The sequence below is a fragment of the Puma concolor genome, chromosome B1 (genome assembly GCF_028749965.1).
Source record: "Puma concolor isolate L17-30 chromosome B1, mPumCon1.1.hap2, whole genome shotgun sequence".
NCBI classification, from domain to species: domain Eukaryota; kingdom Metazoa; phylum Chordata; class Mammalia; order Carnivora; family Felidae; genus Puma; species Puma concolor.
The window spans coordinates 62,974,687-62,990,750 of record NC_141670.1 but is presented as its reverse complement, the minus strand read 5'-3'; the positions used below and the strand labels follow the sequence as shown (position 1 = coordinate 62,990,750).

Sequence of the window (16,064 nt, the reverse complement as noted above, 5' to 3'; positions counted from 1 at the left end):
GGAGTCAGGGTTTAGACTCCGAAGCTCCTTAAATGCCTGAGAATAGATTTGAGGTAGGAGCAAGCAAGAGAAGATGAGTGGACCATTGCAGTAATCCAGGCAAGATATGATTGTGGCATAGACCAGGTGTGAGTTAAGAAGCTGAGGGAAGTGTTTGTATTCTGGATACATTTTGAAGACAGAGCCAACTGGATATACTGATGAACATAATGTGGGATCTTGAGAGAAAGAGTCAAAAATGGATCTAAAGTTTAAAACGTGAGCAACTGGAAGAATAAGATTATGGGGAACACAGAGATGAGCAGGTCAGAATTGAGTCTTAAATGTGTGGAGGTGAGATGCTAATTAGGCATCCAAGTGGTCATGTCAAATGGCAGCTGGACGCATGAGTTTAGAGTTCAGAGTAGAGTCTGGGCTGGAGAGCCGATGTTCGAAGTCATCAGGTGGTACTTACAGAGGTGAGATTGGGTGAATCACTAGGGGGAATGATTGCAGATAAAGAAGAGAAGAGGTGTAAGAACTTGGTTCTGGGGTACTCCAGCATTCCGAAATCTTGAAGATGAGGAACCGTTAAGGTACTTGATACTGATTCAGTTGCTTTAAAATAAGCTGGAATGAGGCCGCCAAGAATGGGAAAGCTGTAAGGGCATGTTGAAACAGAACTTGAAAGCAACTTGGAGGGTTTTTTTTTTTTCCCTAGACCATGCTATGGGCATAATGGTATGTTAGGCATGGAGTAGTTCAAGAAAAGTCCATCATAAACACTGTAGTGATTAAACATTTTTATTCATTAGATGAAGCAATGTTTATGGCTGTCACAATAACAGAGTGAGAAGTAAGTAATAAGGAGTCATCATCCTCATTTTTAACATGAGGAAACGGAGACCAGAGAAGGTGACTGAGTTGCTTGTAGTTTTACAGTTTATCGTAGCATATATTTTTTGTTACAAATATCAAGTTAATTTTCAATACCCTGCTGTCAAATATCTTGCTAAATTTCTACAAATGTATTTTATAAGTAGGAACCAATTAGAGGTCAGAATAAAGTAGAGAAAAATAATTGATGTTAAGGAAAATCACAGAAGAATGTTTAGAACATAAACAGTGACACAGTCTATGGGGACATAAGGAATCACGGAGTGGTGAAGAGCGCCATGGACTGAGAATCAGGAAATTTGTGTACCAGTCCTGGCTGCTTAACTTTCTGAAAGCCTTGAAACCAGTGTCTCAGGGCTTGGTGTATTGCTGAAAGCACATCTATCATGTGGGAAGGTATTTGTAAACGCACTAAAAAAGTCTCAGAGGACACACGTACCAAGGAGTTACTTCTGGGGAGCAGGTTGGATTGGGAGGGGCAATTAAGGGAGACTTACTTATCTCTTCAGTTCTGTTTGATTTGTTTATAACGAACATGTGTTACTTTCTTCAGTTTCATGAAAAAAAATGAAGAACTCTAAGAAAAAGTTCATCTAAGCAATTTCTAGACATCAGCAGGAAGACATAGTTCATATCCATTTGATCTCCACGTCTGCATTTCTCCTGTGAAATGAGGGAGTTTGAGTAGAGTCCCTAAAACTAATTCCAACTGTAGTACCTGTGATCCTATGGAAAGCCACACATTTCAAGATGTGGGGCCCTTTCCTCACTACTATATGAAAGGGAATCTTTGGACTAATGTATTCAAGAAAATTGGGTAACTGAAATGTATGGCACATTATAGTGCTGAACTTGTAATGTGGATTGGATAAGTAATTTCGTAAAATAATACATTATTTCCCATAACCATAATAACCACTTGAAATAGTTACTGTTGTTATCACCCATCCATCATTCAGTTTTACATACGAGGACATTGGGGCTTTTCAAGATTAACTAACATGCTTAAGTTCACACAGCTAAGTGATGAAACCCAAGCCTGAGTTCTGAGCCTGAAATCTCAATCATTAAATACATCTCTCTCTCAGTCCTTTGGGGGGTACACCTTCCTTGATGTGGGGAAGCAGCAATTTATTTCAGTTTACAAAGTGGGAAAACCAGAGTTTGCTTGATTTTGTCAGATGCCTTGTTTTTGAACTCACTCTCTTATTCCTTTTCTTTTATTTCTTTAAATGTTTTTATTTATTTTTGAGAGAGAAAGAGAAACAGAGAACTAGTGAGGGATGGGCAGAGAGAGAGGGAGACACAGAATCTGAAGCAGGCTCCAGGCTCTGAGTTCTCAGAACAGAGCCTGACACGGGGCTTGAACTCACAAATTGTGAGATCATGACCTGAGCCAAAGTCAGATGCTCAATTGACTGAACCACCCAGGCACCCTCCCTTATTCCTTTTCAAGTTAACTTCTTTTTTTTTTTTTAATTTTTTTTTAACATTTTTTATTTATTTTTGAGACAGAGAGAGACAGAGCATGAATGGGGGAGGGGCAGAGAGAGATGGAGACACAGAATCAGAAGCAGGCTCCAGGCTCTGAGCCATCAGCCCAGAGCCTGACGCGGGGCTCGAACTCATGGACCGCAAGATCGTGACCTGAGCTGAAGTCAGACGCTCAACCGACTGAGCCACCCAGGCGCCCCAAGTTAACTTCTCATATTAACTAAATGAAGTGCTCACATCTCCTTCCTGTGCCTCTCATGTTATAAAACTACCCTCATATTCTTTAGTCTTAAATTGCATTGCCCAGATTTTAATGTTTCTGAAACACAAGTCTTAGAACTTATTGGTCTGCTGAATGTGGCAATATTTCTTTTTTTCCTGTGGAAAAGTTAGAGTCAAAGATGTTCTTTTTTTTTTTTTTTTTAATTTTTTTTTTCAACGTTTATTTATTTTTGGGACAGAGAGAGACAGAGCATGAATGGGGGAGGGGCAGAGAGAGAGGGAGACACAGAATCGGAAACAGGCTCCAGGCTCTGAGCCATCAGCCCAGAGCCCGACGCGGGGCTCGAACTCCCGGACCGCGAGATCGTGACCTGGCTGAAGTCGGACGCTTAACCGACTGCGCCACCCAGGCGCCCCAGAGTCAAAGATGTTCTTAAAAACGATAGATTTTCTGTTGGCAGCATTATCGCCTTCTTTAACAGTCTGGGGCCCCATGCGTCCAATTTTCCTTGACTGTCTTCCTGGTCCTAACAGGAAGATCGCCAGCTTGAGTCTCTGACGTCCATTTCTCTCTTGTCAGACACGGAGCCCTTCCAGTTTGACTTACTCCTTTGCTGCCTTCTAATTCTCATTCCAGAACTTGATTTGGGTTGTCGATTGTTCTGCTTTCCTACCCTCTTTCTGTCAGCCATGTGAACAGCTCTCAAGCCCGTCAAAGTATCAGAATGACTTGAAGAAATTTTTGGAATGACAGATCCTGAGGTACAGATCAGAAGCGTAAAATCTGTTCCTTCAGTTGGAACATGGAAATGTATATTGAAAAATGTGTCTTGCTTCATGCATTGCCAGTCTAGGAATTTCTGCCCATTGTGATACCTTTACCTGGAGCAAGTGCCGGTGTAGATGTTCTCCTGGCTCAGTGGTCTGCATTCTCTACCTGCTGTGGGAAGTTAGACGATGAGTTCTCACTCTGTCATGGCACTTTGATTAGAAACTTTATTACTGCAAACTGTTATGAGCAGATACTCTAATCTCCAGAAAAATGTGCCTTTTTTGTCCTTAGAGTTGTGTAAGCACATAGTAAATTACACTTAGAATTGTATTCCCAATAGAGGTGCTCATTTTACATGTAATGAAAAGAAAAATTTGGGGGTTGAGTTCCTTGATCTTTTTCCTTCTTTAATCAAATATAAATTACTTTATGCATTGGGGTTTACAAGGAAATATTTTTTTTTTTTAAAAATCATCACCATACCACATACACTGTGAAGTAATTGCATGTTTATTCCAGTTTTTGAAATAAAGAGATTTCAGCCATTTTCTCAGTGAGCACTTTTCTTATTTGAATAACTAGTCCGTATCATTGATTTTTTTAGTTACCTTCAGTACACCATGAGTTGATGATTAAAATACTCGATGCAAATGAAGTTTTTTATATTAATTTAGTTAGTGACTATTTAATGAACGTCCACTCAATGCTAAGAGGATTATTCAGTGCTCAAGACAAACAGAACACAGTTTACGTCTTTACATTCCTGACTCTTGTCTATTTTTATTGTGTGAGAAGAGCCTTTTCAGAGTCAGCACCTCGTGTTATTTTTCTAAGGCAGCACATGCAGATTACTTTTTGAACTATGGCGTAATTACAGAGAACCGCTTAAAGCAAATGTATAATTTATTCACCTGAGAAATTCAGGGCAAAGCTGATCCTGCTTAGGTATGAAAGTGTAGTTGAAAAGATGTTAATACTGTGTTCCAAAACAGAATCCCATGTTATTGAGACTCTCCTCCTGCACCTTACCCGTAATTTGCAGTTGTGCAAAATAACAGCTGTCTCATAGTAGCCATTTAAACTGAGGTACTGTGTAAAACACTTGCATTTTAGTTTATAGTTATTTACAGCATACACTGGGGAAGTTCCAAGACTACAAGAAGTCAATGCAGTAAGTCTCCATAGTCCTCTCTCATCCCTCACCTTCCTTAGTGGCTAATAGCACCAATAAGGAATGATGTTTAAACTCTTCTCAGGAATTTTTTTTAAATATATTCATTTCCTTCATTTGAATAGTATTTTGTATTTAGTTTTTACTTTTTACCATTTGCAAAACGTCACGGTGTTTTTTTCCATTGCTATCCCAGAGAACAGGCTTTATTAAAAATGTTATATGTATGCAGGTTTGGAGAAGTCTTGAATCTACTTATGTTATTTTTCCCAGGTTACCTTTTGTAAATAAACATTTGTAATTTTTTGATTCTGCAAAATGCAACTTGTAGCGCCATTCAAACTCATCAAGTACTCTGACTTCAGGAAAGCTATGTGGAGGTCTGATGTTCAAGCCAGTTCAGAGTTCCCTGAGAACAGAGAGAGAGAGAGAAAGAGAGAGAGACTGAGTGATCCCTCAGCTGAGACAGAGGGATATACCAGGCTAAAACTTGGGCAATGCCAGTGCCCTTGTGAAGAACTGGGAATGGTCTGAGATGTTTGCAGTCCCTGCCGCAGGATCCTTGCAGGCTAACAGGATAGCCTGGTATCGTTTCATAGACATTGACCGAAACTTTTGATTCAGAGACAAAGACGCTTAATACGTCTAGCACAGCAAACAGTATGAACTCCATGTTTGTGAGAGTTCTTGTGCCCCAGGTTCCTCAGGAATGCCGTGGAGTCAGCCAGGTGGACGGTACTAATTCAGAGGATTCCCCTCTCAACCGGGGATCCTGAGATTAGGGAACTCTTTTTTTTTTTTTTAATTTTTTTTTTTAATGTTTATTTATTTTTAAGACAGAGAGAGACAGAGCATGAATGGGGGAGGGTCAGAGAGAGGGAGACACAGAATCTGAAACGGGCTCCAGGCTCTGAGCTGTCAGCACAGAGCCCGACGCGGGGCTCGAACTCACGGACCGCGAGATCATGACCTGAGCCGAAGTCGGCCGCTTAACCGACTGAGCCACCCAGGCGCCCCTAGGGAACTCTTTTATAATGGACTGCAAACAAACCTGCCCAGACTTTGCCCTGGTGAGAGATGTTATGCTACTCAGCAAACAAATCTGCCCTCTGCTCTGTCTGCATAGGTTCTTCTCTCTACAAAAATCCTTCAAAAGATGGCCTAGAACCCAGGACATCAATACTTCTGCTTACAAGATGTGCTCACAAGAGACCCTTGGAGAATTGTCCTCCAATAGTCCTGAGCAATGAATATGCTCATGGTTTAAAGTATTCTTACCAGATTTTTTTGCCCATTCTACTAATTCTCCTTTACTTGAGTATGCCTTGGAGTGTATCTTTTTATATCCTCTTTACCAGAGGCAATTTGATGATTAATAGTTCAGCTAAAATATAAATATCTGAGCGTACAAAGAGGAGGGGGAACCGATCATCATAGATCAGGCCCTCTTTCATAAAAATGTACTATATGGCAGGCAATATTGTTCTTTTATGAGGTTCTGGGAAACATATTAAATAATAGTAGCCCAAACTGGAATTTCCTTTTAATGAAGATGGTCTAAGGGAAAAAAAAAAGGTGGGGGGGGAAGAAGAGAATAAGGGGCAACTCTTCAGACAGGATTCCATAACTGCTGAGAACAGAGCAAGTCTCTTTCTACAGTTAAATCTTGTGGCTGGGACTGAATGTTTAAGATAATTGAGAGATCTGATGAACTACAGGTTTGTATCTTTCTTTGCCAGGTACTTAATTGTTCTCAGGAAGATGGCTCTTTTGAAGTGAATTTTGTGTTAACTGCTCATATTATTGACATTCTTAATGCTGAGGATTATTTAGTCACCCCTCCTTCAATATTACCAGCTGGAAAACTGAGGCCCAGGAAGTCTGGCAGAGTGGCCTGAAGTTACACAAGAAAGGCGGAGCTGAACTAACATCTCATGTGTCCCCTGTAGGGCATTTGTTTACTCAAAAGATATACATTATGTCAAAGTCAAAATGTAAGAGACAGAGACACAGACACACAGACACACAGACACACACACACACACACACACACACACATAGAGAGAGAGAGAGACAGAGAGACAGAGAGACAGAGAGAGAGAGGGAGAGAGGGAGAGACGGAGACTGATCTCAGCAGGAATTATAATCCTGATGTGGAGAAAACTCCCCTTGTCACTGTAAATACCGACCCAAATTAGTACTGTATTTGGGAACTGGCCAGAATGTTTGAAGGTGCATTTCAGTTTATGACTAGAGCTTGGCCCTAATGTGGGAAAATATTAATTGCCATTCAAAATCACTTTAAAAAGATGAATATCTGAGACACAAATACGGGATCGCCTTAAGCACAATAAACAAACAATTAAACCAATTATAATTTACCAGTGAAACTTCCAAGTGTTGAGAAATTGGCCTTGTTTTCATGTATGGTGAAAGGCAGAGAATGTCAGAGTGGTTTAACTGTTTTCATCTGTGCTAAGAGGCTATGGCTGTGTTGAGCTGGAAGGGGGTCTCACAGAGCATCTGCTGGGATGATTTCCTCCCCTTTGAGGGGCCCTGGGCTCTAAGAACTCTGAGGCAGTGCAGAGGGACCACTGAGGATGAAGATCTTCACTCTTACTTCTAATAGAGCTTCTCTATTTTTGCCACATCTTGGCTTCTGTGACTTAGAAAACAAACTCAGAAACTCAACAACATAGTATTTTATATCTTGAAAGGAGTTTGGGTCCATGCATTTATTAAAACTAAGTGAGTATGCACTTAAGATTTCTGTTTTATTATATGTGTGTTTTATGTAAAAAACTAAACAGTTACCGAACTCAATTATAGCATGCTGAAGTATTTAGGGGGAGATGTGTCGATGCCTGTGATTTACTTGGAAGTGCACCAAAATAAGGTAGATTGTTGCTCGGATACATGATGAAGCAAGGATAGTCACATATTAATGGTAAAATGTAGGGGGGAGGATTTATGGGTGCTCAGCCTATGATTCTTTCAGCTTTGCTGGATGTTTGCTGTATGTTTGAAATTTTCCTTAATAAATTATTTAGGAAAAAAACTCACCAGTATACTTTGACCCTCTCAATTTTGTAAGGGAAGAAAGTGAGATTCAGGGAGAATAAGGTTATGTCATTGACAGAGCAGGAACTAGAACCGAAAGATCTTCAAAGAACTGGTTGTGCTGCTCGTTTTACATCCAGATTTGAGCATTTGCCCCAAGATTTCTTTACATAAATATCCGCAAAGTCATGAGTATTATCAAAGATGAAAAAAGGCCTTTACAGGGTTATTGAAACTCCTACTTTTAGAAGGATTTCTTCTCTTCCCCCACTCCCTCCCGTTTCTTCCCCTCCTCTTCCTCTTCCCCCTCCTCCTCCTCCTTTTTCTCCTTCTTCAATCTGTTTTTCATGCTGGTAGCATTGAGACAATTTTTGGGCTTCTTGTAGTGTTTAATACACTAGAACTGATTGTGAGCTTATATATTGTATGGTATTTCTGGGCCAACTTTCCATTCTGTTTTTCGTTTTATATAAATAAATGCATGTATTCTTTTGAAAGTATGGAAATGAAGTTAACATTTTAAGAAAAGGTCCATGAACTTTATATAGATTCTTCTAAAGCCTTTTCTGGGCAGAAAGTTGGTTTTGCCTCTGGTGTTTGACTGGTATAAGTCATGATGAAGGACCACCTAAAAATGACTTCTCCTTTATTCTTGTGCTCTGCTAGAACATTTAGAGGGTAAGAGTCTCTGGAGTCAAGCTTGCCTTAGGTTTGAATCCTAGTTATGACATTTCTAAATGTGAATACCTGGGGAAGTTACTCAGATTATCTGATCTTTCTTTCTTGGGTATAAAATGGAGGTACTAATAGTACCCTACAGATTGTAGTATTCCATGACATCAGCCGTCACAACTTTTATTAGTGGTAACCTTAGAATTTGCTAGTGAATGACTTATATATTTGCATTTTATATTTACATTTTGTTTCATTTATTTTACTCTTTATTTATAGCTGATATTTGCTTTCACAAGGGATTGTGCTTCTGCATATTTATAGGATTTGCTTCTTCCCTTGTCCTGTCAATAAAGCATACACACTCTAATTCTCCCAGTTGTTTGCACAAAGCCATGAGTCATCTATAAAGCACATTTTAGTTAAAATTAGGTTTATTTCATAACTGTGTTGTCCTTTAAAAGATTTTTTTTTCTTTCTCAGGTTTTAGTATTGATTACCACTTTTCACTTTCCTCTTAGGTTTCCAAGATGTTAGAACTGTAGACTTGTACAAGTAAAAAATAAGAAATGTAGACTTCTAAAAGAGTGAGAAATTAAAATTTTAGTCATCAGTGTGACTTAAAAAAGTTGCAATATAAAGATGCTACTTTTTCATAGTAAGTGAATAAAAACTTACTTGTAGGTGCAATTTGAGACTAATGAAAATGTTGGCTTAAAAGTTGTTGGATAGGTGTATTTTATCCACCCCAACTCAGTACGTGTGTGTGTGTGTGTGTGTGTGTGTGTGTGTGTGTGTATATGCATATATATTAATACATAATATATATACATAACAATACATGTATATATTAATACATATAAGATATAAACATGTATATAATAGTAAATCATTTTAAAGAGAAAAAAATCAGGCTTATATTTATATGGTTTAATAGTTGTGTAATGCTTTCTTTGTCTACCATTTGAAACCCCTTTTTTTTTTTAAAAAAATGTATATTTTATAGTTTCCATGAGTGGCAAAATGAGCTATGGTACAGAATTATAAAATTTGGTGGGTGGGAGGAAACTTTGAGATCATCTGGAATTCTAGATTTGCCATTTTTAAGTTTTATTTCTGGAAGTCTAAAAAAATACTTATGTTTCATTATACTCTAATTACATCAAATTAGAATCTCTGTGAATGGGGACTGAATATAGGCCTACTCTTCAAAAGCTCCCTGGCGATCAGGGTCAGAATCATCCATCTGGTTGTGTGGTTGTGTGTGTGTGTGTGTGTGTGTGTGTGTGTGTGTGTGTGTGTGTTTTGTTTTTGCCAATATTTAGAAAGGAAATGTATGTGTATTAAACTAGTTTAGCTATGGGATATCTATTAAATTATTTTAAAGATGGGAGAGTAAACAAAACAAATACATTCTGTAATAAAGCTCATTTAAATTATTTTACCTATTTTATGATATTCATATGATTTTGCTCTTACCTAAAAACAACAATATAATTCATTGACTTTCTGTATGTTTCAGAATTTTTTTAAATATGGAGGTGTAATATCATTCCATTAAAGCTCATTTCCAATGAATGGCAATATGGAAACGTGTTTATAACCCTTTTATGATATATTCTTTGGAGAAATGCAGTTCATTCTAGGTTTACATCACCATTTCTTGCTGTGGTGGGATAATGTTATAGTCTCAAATGGCATGTGGCCAATCATGGATGCAGTGTTAGTGCCTCTTGAAGGCCTTGTTTAAAACACTCACTCTGGGATACTACTGTGCTTCTTTACTTCCAGACCGACCACTGCTCTAAGCAGTGTTGGGGCAATGCCTGGGCTGCCCGAGCCCTTGAAGTTCAAGAAGAAGCACCTGGACTTCTCATGATAGGAGGTCAGAGTCAATGTAAGTGACTTCCTAATTTGGGGGGCTAAATCCCTTCAGTGATTTTAGGTCTGTATGAAGTCAGCCATAGAAATGATTATTTTCAGTGTGTGTTTTATGTCATCAAAATACACCCAAATATTGCCACTGACTTAAAATAAAACTTTAGAAGTATTTCTAAAGTAGTAAATTCTTATGCATCTCTGGTGAAAAGCATAGTTCGAAGATACAATTTTTTTTTTGTTTCATTAGGATTTCCCATTGATATTTTCAATTCCTCCAAAATATTACTTTGAGGAAATTGGAGTTACTGGAAAATATACATCAATTAAAGTTTAGAGAAAACTTAGAGAATCTAATTTAAAATTTTCTTGGACTTTAAAGGTGAGCATAAGTAGATTCATAAATGCCTAAGTGGGCAAAGCTACAAATTTATATTTTTGGAGATTGTTTTAATTCTGTTAGAGTTTGAGCATTGTTGAACATTGTTGCTCAGTACAGATTTATTTCCTTTCGAAGTTGTTACTTCATGAATTCCCAACCATGTAGGAATTCCCAAAGGTAATAGCTTAGTAAATTGTATCATAAAATACTTGGTATATGTACAAATGGATAACAAAAAATAGTAGAAATAATGTTCATTTGTGATAAATTACAGGGATTGAATTTTTCCTTTCGGGCAAAATAATGAAGTTACATTATGATGCATGTATTAAGATGGAATTTTCATTATGAACAAAGAGGAGAAAATATATACTTCGAGTTTTGTTCTCATCAAGTCCTGAGGATCTAAATATCTTTTCAAATAGTTTTTCTGCGTATAAGTTATAAAGTAATGGTATTTGAAGATGATGAGGAGATCATTTCTCTTGTACAGTTGAATTCTAGAGCTCTTACATAAAGTTATAATACTTCATTATATAGAAGGGAAAAGAAGGTTCTACAGTAAGTAAAGATTCAAATTAGTTTCTATTTTTCTGTATAATGGCTTGCATCTAACTCTGACAAACAAATTTGAACTTGTACAAAATTAATGTTTTATATATTGCTACTTCTTTAATTGAATCCATCCTATATAACATATTAAAATAGTGGATACTGGAAAGGACACGATATATAAAGCAAAAAGCCCCAGATATATTTTAGGTGCCCGTTCCCCAGTTTACTAGAGTGTCATTTAAGTTCACTGAGTGCCTACCCTTCTAGATTGTGAGGATGAAATGAGATTACATATGTAAGATTACTTGGTTAACTATTACAGGCTGTAGAAGATTTGTTAATCTTTTGGGCGCAACACTTAGAACAAAACACTTCAGATCTGGGTATTTTATCCAGAGCCTTAAATAAGATTTTCTTTTTTGTGTAACTTTTATTTTTAAAAAAAGAGCAAGAAACAAAGTGATTCAAATATACAGTAGGCTGGAATGCATGGAATAACAACATCAAAATACTTAGGAAAGAAGCTTAAGCTACCCTGGCATGTCCCGGATCAGACGGTCTTTACCAGCCCTCCTCCCTCTCCCTCCTCTGCCCTCTTTCTAGCTTCCCCCTCTCCTCTCTGTCTTTCTCCATTCTGTTTTTCCCCCTCCCATACCTTCCAAGGATGATGGGACTTCCTGCTTGTCTCCTGACCTTAGGTTTTATACCCTGCAGGCCCTCTCCTTCATCGATATTATATTGCTTAGACATCCTGGCAGGTTTTGTATAAAGATTTTGACATCTTTCCCTTGATGTTTCGTAGTAAGACAGGGTGAAGCTCTAAGCTGCTGGACCAGAAAAAGGAGAGCAGCCTTTGGTCCCCAGTGAGTAATAAAACCACAGGTGGTGTTGACAGGTGTGTATAGTCACACTTTGGCTGAGATTCTTCTGTGGTTTGAAACTCCTTGGATGGATCTGTCCCTACCATTCATAATTCAAAGAAAAAAGTTTTTAAAACCACACCACATGTTTAGAATGAAAACTCGGGGAAGAACAGAAACAGAAAAGTAATGCATTAAAAAGGAAAAGTAAGCAGAGTTTGAGAAGATGCACATAAAAATCTGAATCCCATAAACAGATAACAGTCAAAGTTGATTTTTTTTTTTTTTTTGATTTGAGATGGGAGGAAAGCTCTCAGATGAGAAAGACAAAGAGAACTCATTTTTACCAGGGTAGCTGTGCTTGTCAGAGCTGATCCCAGAACAGCTGACGGGCTCTGAGAAACTGTATGTACCAGTTGACCTGGGCCGAGAGCACTGAGAAGGGAGAAAAAAGCCAAAAATGAATGGGTAACAGGAGGTAAGAAACTTATTTATCTTGGCATTCATAATTTAAACATCTTAAATCAAGGGGAGTATCTGTTTTGAAACTCTTTAAACTTATTAGAATCAAATACTTGTGTGATTCTTTGTTACTGGTTGTTTGTTTTTGAAACCTGTAGTTGAATGAGTGGTTTAGAAAGCTGGATATTTGCATGAATATTGTTTACCACTCTGTAATTACCCTAAGGCAGAAAATCAGGGTTGCTTTTCCTCTGTTCCCTTCATTTCTTTGTTATAATCATCTTTTCCTTCCCTGCCTATCTTCCCATGTCTTTTCTTGTTCTCCTTCCTTGTTTTCTGTTCTCTGCCCCAAGATTTTAGAATGATTTCTATCGATGCACAAGCCCTAATTTGACCGTGGGACACCTCAGAAGTATTTTCCTCAAATGTACCCATCATAAGTAATATTATTTTAAAGGGGATTCATGTACCACGTTGAATTTTTATATTTTCTCTGTTGCATAAAGAGACTGATGTTGATAAAGACATAAAAGTTAAACAACAGGGAATTACTTCAATAATTTGTTAGCATTGATTTAGGATTTTTAGAACTTAATCTGTGTAAAAATTGGGATTTTGGAACGTGAACTTTAGACAGAGTCTGCCCTTTGAGGGTTATGATCTAGCAGTTAGCACAGAATTTGAAAGGGTTGTCCTCTGGTCATTGAGATTTTTTTTTTTTTTTTTTTTTTGGCCTGTTCTTCCACATTTGAGTGATTCTTGAGGCTCTGTAGTGTACCTGTCAGGTAGGGATTAGCTAGCGTGTACTTGTCTTTGGATAAATTACAAGAACGTGCCACCTCTGAGCAGAAGAATCCTAGTAATGAACTTTTCCTTTCAGATGTGGCTTGGCACTGAGGCTGGGCTGGGTTTGCGTCCCCTTTGTCACTCAGGATCTGTTGCACATGTATAAATAGTAGAATCATATGCAGTAGCCCTGCCTCCAAGCCACAAGGCTATGAGAAAAATGGGAAATTTTCCCAAAAACATCATCATAATCCCAAAATACAGCAGGCACTTTCTTTCATTTAGTCAATAATAAGAAATGACTGACTTTTGGAATTAGCAGATTATCAACATTTTAGCTATCAGTTTTCAAAGTTTTATAAGTAAACTATTTTAAGTATAGTCATATAATCTTAATTATTAGAAGAGGGAATCTGAAATATAAGAATTGTTTCTATACTATTTAATGAGGCATTGGGGTAGGAATATAATGCAATTTTTAAATGAAATTTAAATTTAAATAAGAGATTAAATTTTGAATATTGTCACAAGTCGAAGGGTTGGTGGCAGTAATTATGATTTGCCAGTCTTGTTAGCATTCCAGATTCTCAAATAACCTGGGAGCCTGTGGATTGCAGTGGAAATAAAATAGTGTGTGTGTGTGTGTGTGTGTGTGTGTGTGTGTGTGTGTCTAGTTTGATTATCTGTCTCATTATCTATATCTGCTTTTTTATCAGGTTTTAAGGCCTTATTGAGGAGATAGTGAGCAGGATGGAAAAAGTTCCTGGTTAAAAACCTCATACTTAAAGCTGTGATATTCCTCTTAATTGCATTTAAAAGCGTGAGTGGGTAGATAAAACCCCACAGGAAATGAAATTTGGCTATAATGTGATTGGCAATTTGCCCTTTCCCCTGGTTAAAGTTCCTATTTTATGGAATCAGGAAGATCACAGGGGATGGTAACATGGGGTGGGAAATAGGAGGCTACTCTGTTCAGGAAGCAGAAGCAGAAGGGTGAACCTGGAGTGTCATTTGGATCCAGTTTGCACAGTGTAGTGATGAAACCACCTGAGTTTCAGGGATCCCTGCTGTCGTTCTGGACATGGCAGCTGGCATTAGTGCCATATGCTGTCTTCATTGCTGTTTAAGCTGAGTGGACAGCTACCATCCAGTGGTGCCCTGTCAAAGCCAAGAGCTGGAGGCCAGACCCCAAGAATTCCCAGCCAGCCAGTTGTGTTGGCTGACTGTTGTTTCATTAACTTTGCAGAAATGGGACGTTGTGGTTTATACAATTGAACAAGTACAGTTTTGGACTCTACTTAGTAAGTCATGATAAGGTTTTATTGGACTAGATGAATGGAGTAGACTAGGTTTAGGTTATTCTTTTTTTTTTTTTTTTTTTTTGATAAACCCCGATTTTATAAAAAATAAAAAGTAATAACTCTGGCCATTGACTATTCATGTTTAATATTTCAGTTTTGAAATGTGAATTTGTTACACTCCTCAGTTAGAAATTAGAACAGAACTATAAATCCTGGAATTACTTTTAAGAATCAAAACAGAAAAAAAAAAACGCAGGTACATTAAAATCTTAATTAAAGACTTTTGCATACCATGAAGGAAAGCATGGGTTTTGGAAGATATATACTCAAATCAAGTCAAAGATATTTGCTTCCTCTTTCACTAATTTTTATTTCCTTAGATTGTGTTTTGTAGGAATAATGAATTTGTGATTCTTATGTGTGATACTGAGGAAGGACTTTTTAAATTTTTTTTTTCAACGTTTATTTATTTTTGGGACAGAGAGAGACAGAGCATGAACGGGGGAGGGGCAGAGAGAGAGGGAGACACAGAATCGGAAACAGGCTCCAGGCTCTGAGCCATCAGCCCAGAGCCTGACGCGGGGCTCGAACTCACGGACCGCGAGATCGTGACCTGGCTGAAGTCGGACGCCCAACCGACTGCGCCACCCAGGCGCCGCAAGGAAGGACTTTTAAACAAGTTTAAAGTAAAACTGAAATAAAAATTATTAAGGTTATATCTACAACACATTAAGTATGTTTAATCTCTTTTAGAACTGTAAGGTTTAGCAAGTCTCTTTTTCTCTTTCTTTCTTTCTTTCTTTCTTTCTTTCTTTCCTCCTCTCTCTCTTTCTTTTTCTTTCTTTCTTTTTAGTTGTTGTATTAACAGTTGTATAGGCCAAGTGACAACATCATTGTTTTTAATAAAATGGATTAATAGAAATGTAAGAGGATTAAGTATTTCAGGTTCTGGCTTCTATGCTTAATATGAGAATATTGGTTTGAAGCCAGTATATGAAACATGCTAATTTATTGGTACTTTGTTTGAAGTAGTGTAGATTACCTCCTCTGAGATTGTTCGCCTGGGGCCGTCAGTCTCAACCTGGAGCGATTGTGCCCCCAGGGGACATTTGGCAAAGTCTGGAAACATTTTTGGTTGTCACAGTTGGGGAGGTGGGCTGCTACCAGCATCTAAGTGAGTAGAGGGGGGTCAGAGATGCTGCTAAAATCCTACAATGCACAGGAAAGCCTCTCACAACAAAGGATTATCCAGTCCAAATGTCAGTAGTGCTGAGGCCAAACAACCTTGATCTAGGGGTGTTTACAATTTGGCTTCCTCCTTGTCTCTTTTCTTTTTTCCTTTTCCTTCTTCCCTTTTCCATTCCTTATTCTTAAAGAGGCATGTGTAACTTGGTGAGGAGAGGAGTGACTGACTCTCTGTTTTGTGCTAATCTGTTCAGTCATTTCCCAAGGTGTGGTATTGTGCAGAATGAAAAGGGACTCAGGAGAGCTGTCCTGTAGCTCTAGCCCTGGACATGTTTCTTAAACTCTTTCATTTCTTTGTCTCTCAAAATCAGAGCTGAACGGGATCTAA

The 16,064-nt window shown here is 38.0% G+C and overlaps 1 protein-coding gene across 2 annotated transcripts in view; it reads left to right on the top strand.

Annotated features, from left to right (window-relative positions):
- TLL1 (tolloid like 1) overlaps nucleotides 1-16,064 on the top strand; it is a 216,667-nt gene that overhangs the window by 22,929 nt on the left and 177,674 nt on the right. The window contains exon 2 of one of the 2 annotated variants that reach the window (XM_086703920.1): nucleotides 10,059-10,164. The exons of the other annotated variant lie outside the window; for it this stretch is intronic. Within the exon in view, the coding sequence (XP_086560046.1) occupies nucleotides 10,143-10,164 (22 nt within the window). The 5' untranslated portion in view covers nucleotides 10,059-10,142. The remainder of the gene's footprint in view (nucleotides 1-10,058; nucleotides 10,165-16,064) is intronic. 2 annotated transcript variants of the gene reach the window in all.